The following is a 22133-nucleotide window of genomic DNA, read 5'->3' as shown; positions in this document are numbered from 1 at the left end:
GGTGGGGTGGAAGGAGATTCCTCACTTTCTTTCTGCCTCTGTTTGTCCAGCGAGCACACGTGCCACATAGCAAAAAAACTCTCAAAAAAACCCTATATATTTCCCAGTTTGCTGGAAATGTTAAGTCTCAGCTTTACATGGTACATGGTACTTAGTATACATATTTCTTTAGATTTCTGGGCCACTTACAAATCTCCAAATAATTTCTATGTAGCTTATACCCTGTGAAAAATGTAGGCTTTGAGAAATATGATTTTTAAAAGAGTAAAAAAAAAAAAAAAAAAAAAAAAAAAGCAGCAGAGTCAATTCCTGGATAAATAAGGATTATTTTATCCAGCTTAGGTATGAAAAAATGTAAAAGTCTTGATAATTTGGGATCACCCTGGGTGCCCACAAGGCTCTCCATTTGGGAAGGGGCTGGAGTTTCATCTCCCTCTCCAACTGTAAAAGCAGTAGATCTCACTGACATTAACTAAGTTTTTAAAATTCTCTGAGGGGGATGATGAAGCTAAAATAGCGACACAGAGTCCTAGCTACTTAAGCAATAAGAGTCCTGGAAGTTCTTAGAAAAGGCAGAGAAAAGAAAAGAGAGCCCATTTTTGCCCCCAGGGAAATTACGAACATTGTGCCAGCAGCCAACTCTAATAAATAAAAAGCCAGACACTTGAGAGCTCTGCACAGGGCCCACAGTATTTATTTTGGTAGGATGACCCTGGATGTGTAGGCTTAAAGAAACATGTGCTGTTGATCGAGAGGATGGTCCCAGCATTTATTTCAACACCACCTTAAAATAACTTCAACCAAAAATACTATTTTCAACAAGCACAAATAAAGAGAAAAAGAAGAAGAAAGATGTTGTACAAAATAAATTAAGAACAGATGCTGGGTCCACTGTAACTCAGCTGTGGTGGCATAGTGGTAACACAAAGCTCTTCAGTACTGGAAGCCATGTGAAAGATTGAGGTTTGGTTCCTGGGTCGACTTGTACAGGGCATGTGTGTGCATGCCCAGGTCCTGGCTGGCTGGGAAGAGCTGAGGGGAATCATGGCATGAGACCCTCTGAGAGTCTTGTCTTGTCTTTTTTTCTCTCTTGCACCTATGGCAAAAAAAAAAAAAAAAGTCAAATTAAAAAAGTATGAAGTGACCTAAAGAATGACAGCAACCTATGAAAGATAAACAGTAAAGTCATTTAAGAAAATAAAATGATATTGGGAAAATAAGACCTTGCTTTAAGCACTATAGAAAGTTAAAAGTTTACTGGTTTATGATAATCATCCTCTTAAAATATTCCAAAGCTTCTAAAATGCTTATAAATTTGATATATTTTTGACAGAGGCATTGGTAGCAAAGAACTAAGCTGTCTACTTATATAGCTCTCTGGGAACCCTGGGAAACATTTCTCCAAGGGCAGGTTGTGCCACATGGAGTTACTGCTTGTCCAGAGAGGCGACAGCCTGGGCTCAGGCAGGACCAAGTCCCATGCTCCCTCCAACCCCAACTCTTGGCAAGAACCAGTGCCAGAGGACCTGGGTGCTGTCCACTCGCCCTGGCCTGGCCCAGCTCATTTACACATTCCCAGGCCTCACTTCTGGGCTCTAGAGCCCCCAAGGACAGACTGCATAATCAGCACCATATTTTTCTCTTTCTCCTCATACAGCACAACCCTCAAGAGCCCATCAGTCCCATTCTGGGAAATCAGTGTAAAGCTGCATATGCAAAAGTTTGGAGGCCCCCTCTGAGGCCCAAATGTGAAAAGCTACTCTACAGCCTGAGACAGTGAATCTGGGGCCACGAAGCAGAGGGAGGAAGCCCCTCTTCCAGCAGAGCATGATCCTCCAGCTTAATACCCCAGACCCACCTCCTCAATAATGCCTTTGCTCTAACAGTCCAGCCCACGTGATCATGCCCTATTCTTTAAACTGCTGTCACTTCTGAGCACGACTCCTTATTTCCTACTACCTTACACTGCCTTGTCACATGCTATTTTTATTGCATCGCTCTAATTGCTATCGAGCAATGTGGTCTCAAGAAAAGCATTAGTTATTTTATTTCCAATACTCCCTGCAGCACCATGAACAATGCTAGGCACACACTCACACTGGACTTGGGAGAAGGGAGAAAAGGCACACACAGACTTTGCCTAATTGGCTTCCTGAAAGAGTAGACCATCAGGAGATTGCACATCATAGCAGCCCTCCACTGGAGGGCCCTTAAAGTCCACAGTCAGGGCCAGCAGGTGGGGTGGTGGTTAAGGTGGCTGGATTCCCACATGGCTCATGTGGTTTGAGTCCCAGACCCGGTGGCTTGAAAATCACACTGGGCATATGTGTGTACATGCCCAAAATTCTGAGAGGAGAATGGAAGAGAAGAGATTCTAGCGTGGCCATCCCCCCAGGGGGTAATGTCTCATTTTCCCTCCCTCTGTCTTTCTCCTCTCCGGTGAGCACATGTGCCTTATGGCAAAAACTTAAAAAAAAAAAAGCTAAATCCACAGATTGTGTTGTTATTTTTCATCTTTGTATCCTAATGCCTAGAATCTGTGCTAAAATATTTGTCCAATCAATGAAAAGTAACAATATTACGGTGAAAACAAAGCATATGGGGACTTCTAAGAAGAACCAAGTCGTATTAATCATTAGTATTGAATCTGAATTTGCAGCAAGAAGGTAAGAAATATTCTATTGTGAAAGATGTTGCAAGTACAGGAAACAGAGAACAGAGACAAAAATGATAAACTAGAACTTCATCTGCAAAATCAAACACTCCGGCCACAGGAGAATAACCGAGAGAATGCCGGAGAAGGCTGTGGAAAGACACTGAGGCATGGACATGGAGTCACATTAAGCCATTTCCTGCATTCATTCATTCCACAAACATTCATTGTACTCCACGCTGCAACACGCACAGTGTTCTAGGTGCTAGGGGTAGACAAGATAAAGACACAGCTTACACGGAGCTTGCGTTCTGTTTGTGGATGGTGGGCAGGAAAATAGATAATAAACAAAGAAGCTAGTAAGAAAAAAAAAACTGCATGTCAGAAGATGATAGAAAATTAAGGCAGGACAAGCAGTTGGGTGAAGAGGGGCATCAGAGTGCCCAGGGAAATCTCCTCTAATAAAATGATTAGGCATTTCAATAAGTAAGACAGCCCACCAGGAGGAAAGCATTCCCGGCGCAGCGAACAACTGCAAAGGCTCTGAGCAAGAACAGTCTGATCCAGTCAAGGGTCTACAGGAGGCAGGAGTGTCTGGGCCAGAGTCTGACGGGAGGAGAGCAGGGAGAGCTGCCACGGGGGACCAGCGTGAATTCTTAGGGCCTGACAGAACGTTAACACGACTTTGGCTCCACTCTGAGTGGGGTGGGAAGTGGCTGAAAGGTTCATGGGACAAAGGTGGCAGAATCCAGGAAGATTTCCTGAGGTTTGGTTTATAGTGATTACACATACATCGTTTCAAAGAACTGCAATAGTATATATTATTGTGTATTTCCCATGAAAAGGCTCCTGCTGTCATGCTCACCATCTGCAGGGCCTAAAACAGCCCCTGGCCTGCAGGAAGTTCTCAAGGAAGATCTACTGAAGGTGTAAGTGAGTGAATAAATGCAAGAGTAGTGCTGACTCTATGCCGGTAGCTCAGAGGGCTGAACCCGTCTTTGCAGCCACCACGACTCAGTCTGGCTCAACAGTTCACTGCATCGTGCGCGTTCAGAATAACTTGTGCTCTGCTATGTGCCTTAAGGAATAAAACCTTCTTTCATAGCTTGGCAATAAATGTATTTCTCTGGGAATCTGTGATAAGCAGGGTTTTACTAAATGAAAAAGAGGAGAAAAGTAAACACACAATTTTTATAAAGTTGTCATAGCCTGCCACAAAACTTTAAGTAGGGGCTATTTTTAAACTATTCTAAATGGCTGTGGGAGGAAGGGTTGGGTTTATGTTCTGGGAAGTACATTTACTCCCAGAGGCTTCAACTAGCTGTCCATCAGGGGAAAGGGCAGTAGAAAAAATAGTTTGGACAGTTTCTGGCCTAAGAAATATGGTACAAAATGCGCTCCTTGGACTCCCTGCAAGTGCAATGTCAGAATACAAAACTGAACCATCACATGGACCAAGTCACGAAAGCCTGGGTGTTTCAACAAGAGGTTTAATTTCATGCATATTTCACAGCTTGTCCTGTCCAGAATACAAAAACCAATAAAAGTAGGCTTTAAATAAAGATGAAAAAACATATGCACTTCTCTTCTGTGACAACAAATATTTCAGACACCGTTTTGCCTGTAGAAATATGACAACAAAAGTGATAACCAAACCTCAATCAGGGAATTATATAAATTTGACGAGGAAATGTTGAAACTTACTAATAAATAAACAATGGTTACAGCAGACACACACAAAAGCTTATGGTTTCATGTCTTTTCTTTCTTTGCCAGAGGACACACATGCTTGCCAGAGACTCAGGGCAGAGAGAGAGCAACCCCCCTTCCCCAACAGGGCATGGTCCCACTGGAATCCCTTCTCCATCTTGTGGGATTTGGGGCACACATGCACACATGTCTAGCACGTTGCTCAAGCTGCCAGGCTGAGATTCAAACTGCACAGCTGGCCCCGTAGGCTCCGCCTCCCCTAACCATTATGCCACAAGGCTAGCCCCTTTTTCATTCTTTTATCACTCCTCACAGCATTCAAAGTTTCAAGATATTTAATACCCTAACTGCATGCTTTTATAAACTTAAATGGTGGCACAGATGTTACTGTATTACTTTCTTCTACTACAAAGTTAAAGTGTGTTTCCCAGCTTCTTTTCCATCCTATTGTCCCCCAAAAAAACTCTCCCTCAGGAATCTGGGATGACATCACTGAAGCTTTGTTACACAGGCCACCACGGAGGCTTCGTGAGCAAAACTTAATACCATTCCTAAAGTCCAAGTGTTGGATGAGATGTATGTTTTTAGTAAAAAAATAGAATAAGCTCTCCAGCATGGGTACGAACTAGAGCTGGATTACATGAAAGCAATCTTTGTAGAGTGCCTCCAAATTAAAAATACTTGACCTGTTGTAGAGCAGGAAGGTGGGTATGTCCAATTATATGTTTGAATTAAGAAAATGATTATGGGCTGGTCCAATGGCCAAGCAGTTAGAAGAGTCAGAGCCCACATGGCCAACTGTGCATTCAAATCCCAGACCCAGTGGCTTGAAAAATACACTAGGGTGCATGTGCATGCATGACCAAAATCTCAACAGAAAGAAGAAATGGATGAGGAAGGATGGAGGAAGCCCCTCTTCCAGCAGAGCATGATCCTCCAGCTTAATACCCCAGACCCACCTCCTCAATAATGCCTTTGCTCTAACAGTCCGGTCCACGTGATCATGCCCTATTCTTTAAACTGCTGTCACTTCTGAGCACGACTCCTTATTTCCTACTACCTTACACTGCCTTGTCACATGCTATTTTTATTGCATCGCTCTAATTGCTATCGAGCAATGTGGTCTCAAGAAAAGCATTAGTTATTTTATTTCCAATACTCCCTGCAGCACCATGAACAATGCTAGGCACACACTCACACTGGACTTGGGAGAAGGGAGAAAAGGCACACACAGACTTTGCCTAATTGGCTTCCTGAAAGAGTAGACCATCAGGAGATTGCACATCATAGCAGCCCTCCACTGGAGGGCCCTTAAAGTCCACAGTCAGGGCCAGCAGGTGGGGTGGTGGATTCCCACATGGCTTATGTGGTTTGAGTCCCAGACCCGGTGGCTTGAAAATCACACTGGGCATATGTGTGTACATGCCCAAAATTCTGAGAGGAGAATGGAAGAGAAGAGATTCTAGCGTGGCCATCCCCCCAGGGGGTAATGTCTCATTTTCCCTCCCTCTGTCTTTCTCCTCTCCGGTGAGCACATGTGCCTTATGGCAAAAACTTAAAAAAAAAAAAGCTAAATCCACAGATTGTGTTGTTATTTTTCATCTTTGTATCCTAATGCCTAGAATCTGTGCTAAAATATTTGTCCAATCAATGAAAAGTAACAATATTACGGTGAAAACAAAGCATATGGGGACTTCTAAGAAGAACCAAGTCGTATTAATCATTAGTATTGAATCTGAATTTGCAGCAAGAAGGTAAGAAATATTCTATTGTGAAAGATGTTGCAAGTACAGGAAACAGAGAACAGAGACAAAAATGATAAACTAGAACTTCATCTGCAAAATCAAACACTCCGGCCACAGGAGAATAACCGAGAGAATGCCGGAGAAGGCTGTGGAAAGACACTGAGGCATGGACATGGAGTCACATTAAGCCATTTCCTGCATTCATTCATTCCACAAACATTCATTGTACTCCACGCTGCAACACGCACAGTGTTCTAGGTGCTAGGGGTAGACAAGATAAAGACACAGCTTACACGGAGCTTGCGTTCTGTTTGTGGATGGTGGGCAGGAAAATAGATAATAAACAAAGAAGCTAGTAAGAAAAAAAAAACTGCATGTCAGAAGATGATAGAAAATTAAGGCAGGACAAGCAGTTGGGTGAAGAGGGGCATCAGAGTGCCCAGGGAAATCTCCTCTAATAAAATGATTAGGCATTTCAATAAGTAAGACAGCCCACCAGGAGGAAAGCATTCCCGGCGCAGCGAACAACTGCAAAGGCTCTGAGCAAGAACAGTCTGATCCAGTCAAGGGTCTACAGGAGGCAGGAGTGTCTGGGCCAGAGTCTGACGGGAGGAGAGCAGGGAGAGCTGCCACGGGGGACCAGCGTGAATTCTTAGGGCCTGACAGAACGTTAACACGACTTTGGCTCCACTCTGAGTGGGGTGGGAAGTGGCTGAAAGGTTCATGGGACAAAGGTGGCAGAATCCAGGAAGATTTCCTGAGGTTTGGTTTATAGTGATTACACATACATCGTTTCAAAGAACTGCAATAGTATATATTATTGTGTATTTCCCATGAAAAGGCTCCTGCTGTCATGCTCACCATCTGCAGGGCCTAAAACAGCCCCTGGCCTGCAGGAAGTTCTCAAGGAAGATCTACTGAAGGTGTAAGTGAGTGAATAAATGCAAGAGTAGTGCTGACTCTATGCCGGTAGCTCAGAGGGCTGAACCCGTCTTTGCAGCCACCACGACTCAGTCTGGCTCAACAGTTCACTGCATCGTGCGCGTTCAGAATAACTTGTGCTCTGCTATGTGCCTTAAGGAGTAAAACCTTCTTTCATAGCTTGGCAATAAATGTATTTCTCTGGGAATCTGTGATAAGCAGGGTTTTACTAAATGAAAAAGAGGAGAAAAGTAAACACACAATTTTTATAAAGTTGTCATAGCCTGCCACAAAACTTTAAGTAGGGGCTATTTTTAAACTATTCTAAATGGCTGTGGGAGGAAGGGTTGGGTTTATGTTCTGGGAAGTACATTTACTCCCAGAGGCTTCAACTAGCTGTCCATCAGGGGAAAGGGCAGTAGAAAAAATAGTTTGGACAGTTTCTGGCCTAAGAAATATGGTACAAAATGCGCTCCTTGGACTCCCTGCAAGTGCAATGTCAGAATACAAAACTGAACCATCACATGGACCAAGTCACGAAAGCCTGGGTGTTTCAACAAGAGGTTTAATTTCATGCATATTTCACAGCTTGTCCTGTCCAGAATACAAAAACCAATAAAAGTAGGCTTTAAATAAAGATGAAAAAACATATGCACTTCTCTTCTGTGACAACAAATATTTCAGACACCGTTTTGCCTGTAGAAATATGACAACAAAAGTGATAACCAAACCTCAATCAGGGAATTATATAAATTTGACGAGGAAATGTTGAAACTTACTAATAAATAAACAATGGTTACAGCAGACACACACAAAAGCTTATGGTTTCATGTCTTTTCTTTCTTTGCCAGAGGACACACATGCTTGCCAGAGACTCAGGGCAGAGAGAGAGCAACCCCCCTTCCCCAACAGGGCATGGTCCCACTGGAATCCCTTCTCCATCTTGTGGGATTTGGGGCACACATGCACACATGTCTAGCACGTTGCTCAAGCTGCCAGGCTGAGATTCAAACTGCACAGCTGGCCCCGTAGGCTCCGCCTCCCCTAACCATTATGCCACAAGGCTAGCCCCTTTTTCATTCTTTTATCACTCCTCACAGCATTCAAAGTTTCAAGATATTTAATACCCTAACTGCATGCTTTTATAAACTTAAATGGTGGCACAGATGTTACTGTATTACTTTCTTCTACTACAAAGTTAAAGTGTGTTTCCCAGCTTCTTTTCCATCCTATTGTCCCCCAAAAAAACTCTCCCTCAGGAATCTGGGATGACATCACTGAAGCTTTGTTACACAGGCCACCACGGAGGCTTCGTGAGCAAAACTTAATACCATTCCTAAAGTCCAAGTGTTGGATGAGATGTATGTTTTTAGTAAAAAAATAGAATAAGCTCTCCAGCATGGGTACGAACTAGAGCTGGATTACATGAAAGCAATCTTTGTAGAGTGCCTCCAAATTAAAAATACTTGACCTGTTGTAGAGCAGGAAGGTGGGTATGTCCAATTATATGTTTGAATTAAGAAAATGATTATGGGCTGGTCCAATGGCCAAGCAGTTAGAAGAGTCAGAGCCCACATGGCCAACTGTGCATTCAAATCCCAGACCCAGTGGCTTGAAAAATACACTAGGGTGCATGTGCATGCATGACCAAAATCTCAACAGAAAGAAGAAATGGATGAGGAAGGATTGTAACATGACCACACTTCACATGTACTTGCCAGTGAGAGTATATGTGCCCTCTGGCTTATGACCCCCCCAAAAAACCCTTTTAATTCTCAAAGGGCATGGCAGTTATTTTAGCATGCTAACTGTGGCCAGCCACTTCTGCAATAATGAGAAGAAAAATGACTACTCCTGCAATCCCAGAGACAGAAGGACCAACAGGCAGGCCTAAGCCAAGCCACTCAGACTGAGCTCATCAGCAGGGACCCCCGCCCAGTCTGCTATTGGGGAGGAGGGGCCCTCCAGCCTTGAAGAATCAATAGTTGGTTCCTGCAATCCCAGAGAAAGAAGGCTTAACAGGGAGACCCTGCAATCCTAGAGGTAGAAGGAGCTGCTGTCCACATATGCTAACATCATTCTGCCCCTCACTCGTCCAAGACCAACAGGCAGGCCCAAGCCAAGCCACTCAGCTTGAGCTCATCAGCAGAGACCCTGCCCAACCTGCTGTGGGGGACAAGGGACTCTCCAGCAGAGACAGGGCACAAGTCCACCATGCAAAGTGGTCTACCAACTTACATTCTACTTGTCAGATCAACCTCCATCCACAATGGGAACAGATAGGTTTGGGTATAGAAGAATTAATCACCTGAAAATGGGAGACTCTGGAGGAATTCTTTCCCCATAACTCCCTTAGGGGTAAAAGGAGGGAAATTCCTCTCTAAAAACCTGAACTCGAAACTCCTACTGTGGATTCGTCTCACCCACAGTAGAGGAGAGAAATTGGCATAGAGTTTACACATATCACAGACAAGTGCAGGAGTACACAGCTACAGAAACAAACTCTGAAGTAGTAGTAAGAAATGAGTATATCACCAGATGACTAAAAAGTCAAAGCAGAGCCCCAAGAAATAGAAGAAAATCAGGAAATACCTTCCCCTCAAAGGATCATAACTCTTCACTAACAATGGATAAAACAAGAGCAATTTCAGAGATGCCAAAAAAAATAATAATTCAGAATATTTATGGTAACAAAACTCAACAAGATGCAACAGAAAATAGACAACCAATTCCAGGAGATGAGAAAATCCTCCCATGACTTGAAGGAGGAAATCCATAAAGAGATAGACACACTGAAAAGAAAGAATTAAACAGAGTTTCTGGAGATAAAGAATGTGATGCAGGAAATCAAAGCCTCCTCAAAAGTATCAACTGCAGATTAGATCCTGCAGAGGAAAGAATCTCTGACATTGAAGACAAAACCTCCAGTTTAGTCCAAACAACTGAAAAGAACAGAAAAATAACCATTACCAATGAGGACAATATACAGGAAATCCTAGACAGCATTAAATGGATAAATATCTGGATAACAGGCCTTCCAGAAGGTGAAGAGATGGGTAAAGACACAGAAAACACCTTTCAAAATATATTAGCTGACCATTTACCAAATCGAGAGAGGGATGCAGACGTCCAAATCCAGGAAACACAAAGGACACCGAATTGATATAACATAAGAAGAACCTCTCTAAGGCATAGTATAGCCAAAGTGGTAAAAATCTAAGACAAAGACAACTGCATTAAAAAAATGAACAAAGGGGACCAGCGGTTGGCAGAATGACTATGTCGCTGGACTCCCATGTAGTTGACCGCGGCTTGAGTCCTGGATCCGGTGGCTTAAACTCACACTGGGCACAAGTGCATGCATGCCCAAGATCCCAAGTGGAGAATGGAGGAGAAGGATTGTGGCATGGCCATCCTCCCTGGGGGATGATTTATTTTCCGTCTCTCTGCCTCTGTCTTTCCGGTGAGCTCACGCATCCTATAGCAAAAACCCCTCTTAATAAAATAAATAAATAAACAAAGATTTTAATATCTATTTCTCCAAAGACAACACAAATGGTTGATAAACATATAAAAAGATCTTAGGGACCAGCAGATGGCATAATGAACTCCCACATAGTGGACCCTGGTTCAAGTCCTGGATTCAGCAGCTTGGAACTCACATTGGGCACGTGTGCATATGTGCCCAAAATCCTGTAAGAAGAAGGTACTGTGGTGTGGCCAACCTCCCCTGAGGAGTGATCTCTCACTTTCTGTCTCTGTCTCTCTCTTGTCTCTCCAGCAAGCGCATGCACCCTATAGCAAAACTCTATTTTAAAAAACACATCATTAGTAATGCAAATAAAACCAACAATGAGATGCCACTTTACATCCAGTGGGATAGCCTAAAAACATATACAGTAGTAAGCACTGGTGAGGACATGGAAAAACCAAAACTCTACACTGTTGGTGTAGTATAAAAATAATGTAGCCACTTCAGAAAACAATTTGGCAGTTCCTTAAAATGTTAAATACAAAGTTGCTATATAATTCAGCAATTCTACTCTTAGAGAAATGAAATTCTACTCAAGAAAAGTAAAAGCATACGCATGAATAAAAACTTACACATGAACGTTCATAGCAGCATTACTCATGCTAGCCCCAAAATGGTAAGACAAATACCCCTCAAATGATGAATCTAGAACCAAAATGTGATATTTGCATATAATGGATAAAATGGAACGAAGTAGAGATATATGCTACATCTTAAGCACTGAAAACATGTTAAGTTGAAAAAAGAAAGTCATAGGCCAGCCAGTGGTGTGGTGCTTACAGTGACTAGAACCCACATGGCCAAGTGCATGGTTTAAGTCCTGGCCTGGTGACTCGAAAACACCCCAGCTGCGTGTACATGTGCATCCAAAATCCCGAGAGGAGGAGGAGAATGGAGAAGGGACTGCAGCACGGCCACTTCCCGAGGGGTGATTTAACTCTCTCTCTCTTTTTCCCTCACTGGCAAGCACATGTGACCTATGACAAAACTAAAAAACAAAGAAAAAAAGAGCCACAAAAGGCTTCCTATTATATAATTCAATTTATATGAACTATCCAGGAAAGTATGTAGAGGAAGAAAATACACGAGTGGTTGCCAAGGGTAGGGGGGTGGGGATGGGGGAGAAATGGAGAGTGACTGCAGTTGAGTATGGGTTTCTTTTCGGAGTGACAAAAATGTCCTGGAATTAGATAATGATCATGGTTGGACAAATCTGTGGACACACACACATACAAACACAGAACTGTATACTTTTATTTTACATTTGCTATAGGACATGTGCACTCGCACAGGAGGAGTGAAGAAGCACCTCTCTCAGGGTGGATGGTCACGATGCGCTCCCTTCTCCTCCATTCTCCTCTTAGCATTCTGGGCTATGTGCACTTGCACCAGCGTGTGTTTCCAGCCTCCAGGTAAACACTCGAACCAGGCAGTTGGCCATGTGGGATCCAGCCAACGTAAGCACCAAGCTACCAGTTGATCCAGAATTTTATACTTTAAAGGGGTAAATTTTATAGTATGTGAATTATATCTCAATATAGCTGCTATTAAATATGTATATATAACACACCAAAACAGAGACACACAGGAGGGTATTTCAAAAAGTTTGTGGGGGACCAGCAGTTAGCGTAATGGCTATGTCGCTGGACTCCCACGTGGTCGACCGCGGTTCACGTCCCGGACCCAGTGGCTTGAAACTCACGCCGGGTGCATGTGCGTGCGTGCCTAAGATCCCGAGAGGAGAATGGAGAAGGGATTGTGGCGTGACCATCCCCCTAGGGGGTGATTTCTCGCTTTCTGTCTCTATGTCTCTCTCTCTGTCTGTCTGGCGAGCGCACGCGCCCTGTAGCGAAAAACCTCTCCAAAAACAAACAAACAAACAAACAAAAAGTTTGTGGAAAACAGAATTAAAGTCTGAATTTATTTTGGTTCCGAAAAAAAAAAAAAAAGAATTTAATTCATGCACAGTTATTTTCATAATATGTATATAAATATATTTTTTTAGAGAGGTTTTTGCTATAGGGCGTGCGCGCTCGCCAGAAAGACAGAGAGAGACAGAGAGATAGAAAGCGAAAAATCACCTCCCAGGGGGAATGGCCACACCGCAATCCCTTCCCTTCCATTCTCTTGGGATGTTGGGCACGTGTGCACACGCACCCACTGTGAGTTTAAGCCACCGGGTAGGGGACTCGAACCATGGTCGACTACATGGGAGTTCAGTGACATAGCCATTACACTAACTGCTGGTCCCCATAATATGTATTTTTCATTAACCTTTTTAAGATCCCCTTCCATACTATACACACTAAAATCCCCAATTATTAAAAATAGGAATATATAAATAGGTAATTCAGCAAAGTAACCAAATGGTCAAGCAGTTTTGCAAAACCTTCAGTCTCACTAGTAATGAAAATATACAATGAAAGAATGAAGTGCTAGTCCCCTCTTTAAATTAGCAATTAGTTTTTGAAATAATGAAGCAACAGTACAGTAACAAAGATATTCAACTATGGCTCTATCTTAAGGGACTAATCACATATGTAGATAATTAATAAATGAGATATTCATTACAGCATTATTATAATGACCTTGTAATGGAGAAATGGTAATTGTGATGATGACATTTTCATAGGATCCAAAAAACCCACACGACATTCAAAAAATACATTTTGGAAGACTACAGTTTGGTTAAGTTAAAAGAAGCAAACTACAACTGCAGTAAGCTATATAGCCTCGGTTAGGTGCTACTTCACAGTATGTTCAGTCTGCTCACTGAGTTTTCCGTCTAAAGTCAGACGTGTTCACAGATTTGCATATGTCAGCTGAACTTACTATTGAAAGTATTTAGATTAATTAAGATATTCTGTGAATCAATAAAATGTATGTGGGAAAAAAGGCATGGAAAGCAACTGCAGATACCAGAGACTATGGGAGGAGTGTGGGTATTGGCACAGGATGAGAAGAAGGGAATCAAGGGGGAAAAAGAAAACAAGAAAAAAATATAAGAAACTAGAAAGGGAAAATTATTTACTGATGATAACGTGTATGGTAATATCCTTGATTAAGCCAATATACAGTGTATTCAGGATGGGAAATAGCATTTTGTATGTTGTGATGATGTACAGTGAATGAATGTAAAATAAATCTAAAAGAAAAAAACAGAAGCAAACTACAAAATTAAATGAGGTGATCCTAAATTTCTGAGCAACACAAGAAACAAAAAATTTATGTATACAAAAAAATAAAAAAAGAGTCAAAGAAAATGTACTCAAATATTAACGGTGGTTAATCTCCATGGGCAGTTATATTCAAATCCACAAGAAAATGAGAGGACATCCAATTTTAGTCAAATTAAAGGAGCTTTTCAATTAAGCCGGCGACTGTAAGAGGACCTGTGTCACCCCAAAACCTTGCAGCCCCAAACCAGAGAGGAGGAAGGTTTAAAAAGGCAAAAGGAAAAAAAAAAAAAAAAAAAAAAAACACAACCAACTATGGCTCTATCTTAAGGGACTAATCACATATGTAGATAATTAATAAATGAGATATTCATTACAGCATTATTATAATGACCTTGTAATGGAGAAATGGTAATTGTGATGATGACATTTTCATAGGATCCAAAAAACCCACACGACATTCAAAAAATACATTTTGGAAGACTACAGTTTGGTTAAGTTAAAAGAAGCAAACTACAACTGCAGTAAGCTATATAGCCTCGGTTAGGTGCTACTTCACAGTATGTTCAGTCTGCTCACTGAGTTTTCCGTCTAAAGTCAGACGTGTTCACAGATTTGCATATGTCAGCTGAACTTACTATTGAAAGTATTTAGATTAATTAAGATATTCTGTGAATCAATAAAATGTATGTGGGAAAAAAGGCATGGAAAGCAACTGCAGATACCAGAGACTATGGGAGGAGTGTGGGTATTGGCACAGGATGAGAAGAAGGGAATCAAGGGGGAAAAAGAAAACAAGAAAAAAATATAAGAAACTAGAAAGGGAAAATTATTTACTGATGATAACGTGTATGGTAATATCCTTGATTAAGCCAATATACAGTGTATTCAGGATGGGAAATAGCATTTTGTATGTTGTGATGATGTACAGTGAATGAATGTAAAATAAATCTAAAAGAAAAAAACAGAAGCAAACTACAAAATTAAATGAGGTGATCCTAAATTTCTGAGCAACACAAGAAACAAAAAATTTATGTATACAAAAAAATAAAAAAAGAGTCAAAGAAAATGTACTCAAATATTAACGGTGGTTAATCTCCATGGGCAGTTATATTCAAATCCACAAGAAAATGAGAGGACATCCAATTTTAGTCAAATTAAAGGAGCTTTTCAATTAAGCCGGCGACTGTAAGAGGACCTGTGTCACCCCAAAACCTTGCAGCCCCAAACCAGAGAGGAGGAAGGTTTAAAAAGGCAAAAGGAAAAAAAAAAAAAAAAAAAAAAAAAAAACTACACACCTAAGAAAATACAGGCCTTGAGTTAAGCGAGAGAGGTTTAGAAAAGCCAAAAAAGCGAGTTATTGGAAGGACAGTTATAACTGGCTGGACAGTTATAATTGGCTGCATCTGCTGGTGATAAATTTTCAGTTAGGAAGACGGGGACGGATGGCAGCATTCATGTGCTGGTGGTTAGGTACACAGTGAGGAATTTTCAGGAGACACATCAGGTCAGATTACAGGGAAAGGAAAATGGCAGCCACATCATATTCAAAATGGTGGTGCTCATGCTTCACAGCCTATCTCACTTTTATGACCTACAGATTATAATTTGCCAGATGAAGATAAAAGAAAAGCCAACCATTTGTGCCAAAGGCAGAGAAAAGAGCAGATCTTCTACGACCCTCTGGATGTCCCCTACCAGAGAGAACTTGGAAGTGAGATCATTATTTTCAAGTGAGGGGTACAGAATTTCATAATTACAAGATGGTAAGTTGACATGAATTCTAGGCAAGATTCTAAAACTGGTTCTTGAATGAACCTTTCTTTGAAGGGGTGATAAGAGGACAGGTGTGTCAACTGGGAGATGACTCCAAAGTGGGAGCACTAGTGAATCTGCTATCAGAATCAGGATCCTGAGAGATGGCTGAAGTCACTCAGCAGTCACATCCAGTCAGTCCCTGGGCACAGTGGTTAAGCCCTATGCATGGAAAGCCAGATTCCACATGATGAACACAGTTCAAATCCTGGTGCTGGTGGCTTGAAAACCACACCAGGTACATGTGTATGCATATCCAAAATCAAGATAGAACAGAGAAATGGAGAAAAGGGGATGTGGCATAACCACGTCCTACCAATGGGTGCTTTCTCTCTGGCAAATTTATGCACCCTTTGGCAACTTTTTTTAAATAAAAATGTCACTGGCAAATGGCACAGCGGTTATGTTGCTGGACTCCCACATGGCTGACAGTGGTTGGAGTCCCAGACTTGGTGGCTTGAAATTCATGACAGCAGTGTGTGCAGACATGCCCAAGATCCCGGGAGGAGAATAGAAGAGGTTACGATGTGGCCATTGCCCCACATGGTGATTTCTCACTTACCCTCTCATTGTCTCCCTCTCTCTTTCTCTAGTTAGTGTATATGCCCTAAGGCAAAAGCTTCTTAAGATAAGTAAATAAATAAAATAAAAAAGAAGTCACATTCACCTAGCTTGGTTTCTTTCTTGAATGTGAAAACAGATGAGGTGATAGACATCAAACTCAATCAACAGTGGATGGTCCTAAACTGAGAGAAATAGCAGATGTAAATCAGCATTCGAAACAGAATAAGGAATTATACTTACAGCAACAGCCTAACTCCAGAGCAGTAACAGTCAACATGTAAGACATTATCATTCAAAGCCAACTTGTAATGAGAACTAATTTCTTTCGAGGTTGATGAAGGTGTTCTAGAACTGGACAGTAGTGATAGTTGCACAACATTATATACTGACACCACTGAATTATATTCTTTCAAATTATTAAAACAATTCATTTTGGCCCTGTCACAGTGGCACACCTGGTAAGGCACCACTGTGCAAGGCTAGGCAGACTAGGAGGACCAGGTTCAGTTCCCAGATTGAACAAGTGAAGAGAGGTGACATATACTTTCAATCTTAGCTACACAGAAGAATGGGACAGATCCCTATCTTCCCTCTTATTAAAAAGAATCATGAATTTTGAGAACCAGCAGTTAGCGTAATGGCTATGTCGCTGGATTCCCACGTAGTCAACCGCGGTTCACATCCTGGACCCGGTGGCTTAAAACTCAAGCCGGGCGCGTGCGTGTGCGTGCCCAAGATCCCGAGAGGAGAATGGAGGAGAAGGGATTGCAACGTGGCCATCCCCCCTGGGGGGGGTGATTTCTCACTTTCTGTCTCTCTGTCTCTCTGTCTGTCTGGCGAGCACATGCGCCCTATAGCGAAAACCTCTCCAAAAAAAAAAAGAATCATGAATTTTTGGACCAGCAGTTAACGTAATGGCTATGTCGTTGGACTACCATGTAGTCAACCGCGGTTCGAGTCCCAGACCCAATGGCTTAAACTCACACTGGGCGCGTGTGCATGTATGCCTAAGATCCCAAGAGGAGAGGAAAATGGAGGAGAAGGGATTGTGACATGGACATCCCCCCCGGGGGGTGATTTCTTGCTTTCTGTCTCTCTGTCTCTCTCTGTCTTTCTGGTGAGCACATGTGCCATAGAGCAAAAACCTCTTCAAAAAAAGAAAAAAAGAATCATGAATTTTATATTATTTATCTCATTAGGAACTATACATGGTCTTCAAAAAGTTCATGGAAATGGATATTAATAAAAAAAACTGTTACAGATTTCTAAATGTTTTTGATCATACTTTCCATTTTTTCCAAAAGCTTTATGAAGTCCCCTTGAATAATCACCATTTATACTATAATATATACATTATTTCAGGATATGTAAAATTCATTGACATCTACAAATTCTTAACATTATTAGAAGATTCGCAATACGGTCAAGTATGGGTACAAGGCATAAAAGTCCTGGATTATCTAAGCAAATTCTAAAAACTGAAGCATTAAAAGAACTAGGGGCCAGCAGATGGCATAGTGGTTACGTCACTGGACTCCCACATGGCCAATTGCAGTTCAAGTCCCAGACCTGCAGCTTGAAAATCACTCCGGAAGTGTGTGTGTGCATGCCCAAGATACCAAGGGGAAAATGGACAAGAAGGGATTATGGTGGGGCCATCACCCTTGGGGAGGTGATTTATCACTTTCCCTCCCACTGACTTTCGCTCTTTCTCTCCCCAGCGAGTACATGCACCCTATGGCTAAAACCTCAAAAAAAAAGAAAGAAAAAATCAGGTGTAGGTACATGCCTCACCAAAATCCCAAAAGGAGAGGTCGGGGAGAAGGGACTGTGGCATGACCACCATTATGGAGAGGGTTTCTCTAGCAAATTAAAACACAACAATCAATCAATCAATGCACTCCTTCAGTTATTAATTTCCTGCATGCTTACTTGGCACCGAGCATGGTGTCAGTTACTGCAGATACAACATGACATAATCCCCACCCACGCAGGGCTTCTAGTCAAGAAGGGGAGCTTGACATTGAACCGACAGCTCTCAAAGAAACACAACCAACTGATGAGGTGCACAGGGGAAAACACAAGGCTCTCTAGTGAAGTATAAAAAGCAGATCTGATTTAGATAGGGGAGTTTGGCAACAGCCTCTCTGACGAAACTGCACTTGAAACTAGAAAGATGAGAAACTTAGCCAAGGGAGGAGTAAGGATTAGTACCTCCAGATGGAAGGGCCAGGCAAAAACCCTGGGACAGAAAATCACTTGTCACACTTGAGAAACCTAAGGAGGCGGGGCGTAATCGGAAAGCAGTGAGTAAGAATAAGAAGGGTATCATAAAACGAGGCTGCAGAAACAGGAAGGGTTGGAGCACAGGGCCTGGTAAGGCATCTTGGGGATTCTCACTTTAAATCCTGGGCACAAAGGGAAGCCGCCTGAGAATGTTAGCCGGGAAGGAACATGGCCAGTTCAGAGCACATAAAAGCATCACCAGGCTCCTCTGTGGAAAGGGGTTAAAAGAGAAAAAAGGAGTACCTCAGGAGACTAGTTAGGTGGCTGTAAGAGAAGACATTTTCAAGATTTGTTTTGGAATTTTGGAGGTTATCCCATATTCTATTTTATAATTCGAATGTACACATATGGGAGAAATGCCTTCCAGAAAGAACAGAGCGAAAAAAGCAGAGATTACTTAGCCAAGATCCTAGACATATTAGCACAAATCCAGTGCCAAACCACACCCTCACATCACTTTGAACGACTTTTACGGACCCTGAAATCTTTTCATACAACCATACCTGAACCCAAATTATTCCTATGTTTCCAACAGAAGAATTTCTTACCAGCAAGTTTTCAGGGTGATAAAAGAAGCCAAATGGTGAGGCAAGAAAGCAAACTTTCACTGCAATGAGTAGAGGTAACGCTTTGTGTCTTACATTCAGCCAATAGCCAACTAACTTGTCCTTAGGATAAAGGATATTTTCTATATATATCTATTTAGAGAGAGGGGGAGAGGGGAGGGGAGGGGAGAGAAGGGAAGGGGAGAGGAGGGGAGGGGAGGGGAGCAGAGGGGAGGAGAGGAGACAGACACACCATTCTGGGAGAGAAACACCCTGTCTAGCAATATGCTGTTAAAGACTTCAGTTAAACACACACACACACACACCCATTAAGAAGTAAGTGCAAAGCATTCCAGATTATTCACGTGCATCTGTCTCCTTAAACTGCTCTCCAGAGACTGAAGCAAAGCATGGAGGCTGAGATGGATATTACACAAGGCACAGAAGATAAGTGAATGGCTGTCACTGTAGCAGGGAAGCCACCTGCACACGTTTCTTTTCCTCTTCAAATAAAACCTTGCTACTCAGATGCTTAAGTATTTCTTCAACCCCACAGTGGGTCAGATAAACAAACTTTGTGTATGTGCCTTATTAACTCGGGATGTGAATCCAAAGAAAAGCTACCTATGTGGTTCTCCTAGTGTATAATGAAACAAATAATAAAGGTGCAGATGACTATAATATAATTACCAACTTTGTGTTTTATACCATGTATCCTTTCAGTAATCTTTTCCCTTTTTCATTTAGACTGAAAAAATGAATGTTACACTTACAAATGTAGAACAAGGGCCCCGACGTGTGACCTAATGGTTAAGGCAGTTGGATCTCACGTGGCCAACAGCAGTTGGAATCTAGAATCCAGTGGCTTGAAAATACATAATAGGGCACGTGTGCATGCCCCAAATCCCAACAGCTGGAGAAATGGAAAGGGATTGCAGAGTGACCACACCCTGCTGGGAGAGGGGCTGTGCTTTCTCACTCGCCCTCTCTCTCTCTGTCTTTCTCTGGTGAGTGCTTATAACCTCCGGCAATTAAAAAAAAGATCTTTAAATATATATATAATATAAAATTAAAGGAGGATTTGGTTGCCCTCAAAGAATCATTTATTTTATCACCTATTATTTTCAGCTTGAAGCTGTCATTATTTAATAAGACATGGATTGACACAACTACATGCCAGCTGTCACAAATGCTCCTGGTTCCCTTGTCTCTTTCCATGTAAGACTCAGCTCTTCGAGGGCTTCCCTTGTCCCTTAGAGAGAGCTGATCTTCCATCCACTCTCTCTGCTCCACCCAGGGCGCCTGGCCCACATCTCTATCATGTAGTGACACAGTCACGGCTGCTCCTTCTACTGTGAGTTCCTGGATGCTTGATGCGCCCAGCACTGAAGCCTGGCACATGAAGGTGCTCAAAGGTACATGGGAGGAAGCGAGTACATGAGTCAGACCCATTCAGCCTCTATAACTTCAGAACTTTTCCTGCCTGCCTTCTCCTAAATGTTAATGACCCTTCAATTCAATGACACATCAGACAAATCTCCATCTCCTCTCTCTACCCCCTCATTTTTTTTTCTATTTCCAGATAGAAGAAGATTTCAGACTTGAAGCTCTGCAGTGTTTAGAGGCTGTTAATGAGAAACAGTTTGAAGAATAAATGAGAAATTGCATGCTGCTCAGGTTTACACAGATAACTTTGTACTGGGTGAGCACGGATGCAGAATAGAATAGGCCTTTATGCCCCAGAATTCATATTCTGTAATAAAATGACATCCAGTGCCACAGGCCATGTCACCCTATCTCCTTGCAATTGATAACCACATCGGATTTCATTTTTGCAAAGGGCCCCTTCATCATGACAAAAGAACTGGTGCCCTTGGCAAGGGCAGAGGGAGTCTATGAGTTAAATTTGCCATTCTGGAATCAATTATTCAGTACCACTCAAACCCTGAAAGCTTTGAGCTGCCCACCTTGTGGTTTATGGCACTGACTTCAGAGTTTACAATTTCCTGATTGTGAAGCAACAACTTAATTCCACAGCACAAAATCAATAGACTTGAAATTTACTCTTGGAGCTGACAGGCTCCAGCAAACTAAACGATTTATTTTTCCACTGACATGAGATCACTTTAAAGCTGCTTTTACAAAGGGGTACTCAGGAATCCTTCCAGAATTTAGGAACGAATTCTTCTTGCTGGACATAAGGAAAAATAACTGATCACCTCCTCCCTCTCAAAATGAGTAGGACTGCCGAAGCTTCCTGAGCTCTGGCCCCAGGGACCTAGTTTGGACCTAGGGTCTGTCAGGGGGCCAGATTTGGAATAGGAAAACACTCTGCAAATGCAAGGAGCTGGGGGGGATGTCACAGGAGGTAGCCAATGAGATTAGAAAACACATCCTTTCACCATCTTAGGGTTTTAATCAGACAAGAATGTCTATAATCGTTTCGGTCTAAATTTTGTTACCTGTGCAACTACGAATAGGAAGGGTTGGGAAGAGGTCAACATTTGCAGTGCTATTTAACTGGACAGACCAGGGACCTTTTGCTAAGTGGCAAAGGCTGGGGCTGTTTAAGACACACCAGTGCATGAGTCTGTAAGGGGCACCCTCTCCCCTAAGAACTTAGACTGGAAAGGTCTGGAGCCACCATCCAACCTACTGTGACTACTGACCCCCAGCTCTGCGTCAACCACTGGCAATGCGAGCCTGAGAATGGGGAAAGGGAAGGCTGGACTGGGAGGGTCTGACCCCCCCCCCAATTCAACAAGCTTCTAGGTGCATATAATCTATCTACACTACACGTTTCTTGCACCTGCCATTGAAAGGGTTACTGCTCTTTCTATTGCTCCGAGAAACCAATAGCTTAAAAAAAAAAAAAAGAAGGCCAGAAGCAAGCGTTCATCATCAGCCCTCCCACGCACCCCTATGTCCACCGCGCATCCCAAGGACAAGAGGTTAGCTCCAGCAGTAGCTGAGGCTAGGCCCCTGAGGCAGCAAAACACACCAGCAGCCCGGCGCCCGGAAGATGCTCAGGCGCTGTCTGCTCCGCCCTCGCCCGCGGTCCAGGCTTTGCCGGCGCCCAGCAGGGAAGTCGGGCCTCCAGCGCGCTCAGCATCCCTCCTCAACCCACGCTGTCCGCGCTCGAGCCACCAACCTTGGGCGTGCGGATGTGCTCCATGGCGGGGCTCC

General features: G+C 42.6%; 1 protein-coding gene and 1 long non-coding RNA gene across 2 annotated transcripts in view; both read right to left on the bottom strand.

Moving 5' to 3' along the window:
- The window catches only part of MTMR7 (myotubularin related protein 7), a 139989-nt gene extending 117862 nt beyond the window's left edge, over nucleotides 1-22127 (bottom strand). The window contains exon 1 of the mRNA XM_006149702.1: nucleotides 22099-22127. Within this exon, the coding sequence (XP_006149764.1) occupies nucleotides 22099-22122 (24 nt within the window). The 5' untranslated portion in view covers nucleotides 22123-22127. The remainder of the gene's footprint in view (nucleotides 1-22098) is intronic.
- Nucleotides 1058-19780, bottom strand: LOC102496962 (uncharacterized). The gene is made up of 3 exons (XR_334708.1): nucleotides 19721-19780; nucleotides 16220-16298; nucleotides 1058-1089 (listed from the first exon to the last, which is right to left on the bottom strand). It is a non-coding gene; the product is annotated as an uncharacterized LOC102496962 (long non-coding RNA).
- Nucleotides 22128-22133: the final 6 nt, after the last annotated feature.

Source organism: Tupaia chinensis, unplaced genomic scaffold, assembly GCF_000334495.1.
Source record: "Tupaia chinensis unplaced genomic scaffold, TupChi_1.0 Scaffold000271_1, whole genome shotgun sequence".
Lineage (NCBI taxonomy): Eukaryota > Metazoa > Chordata > Mammalia > Scandentia > Tupaiidae > Tupaia > Tupaia belangeri.
This window is presented reverse-complemented; position numbering and strand designations above follow the sequence as displayed.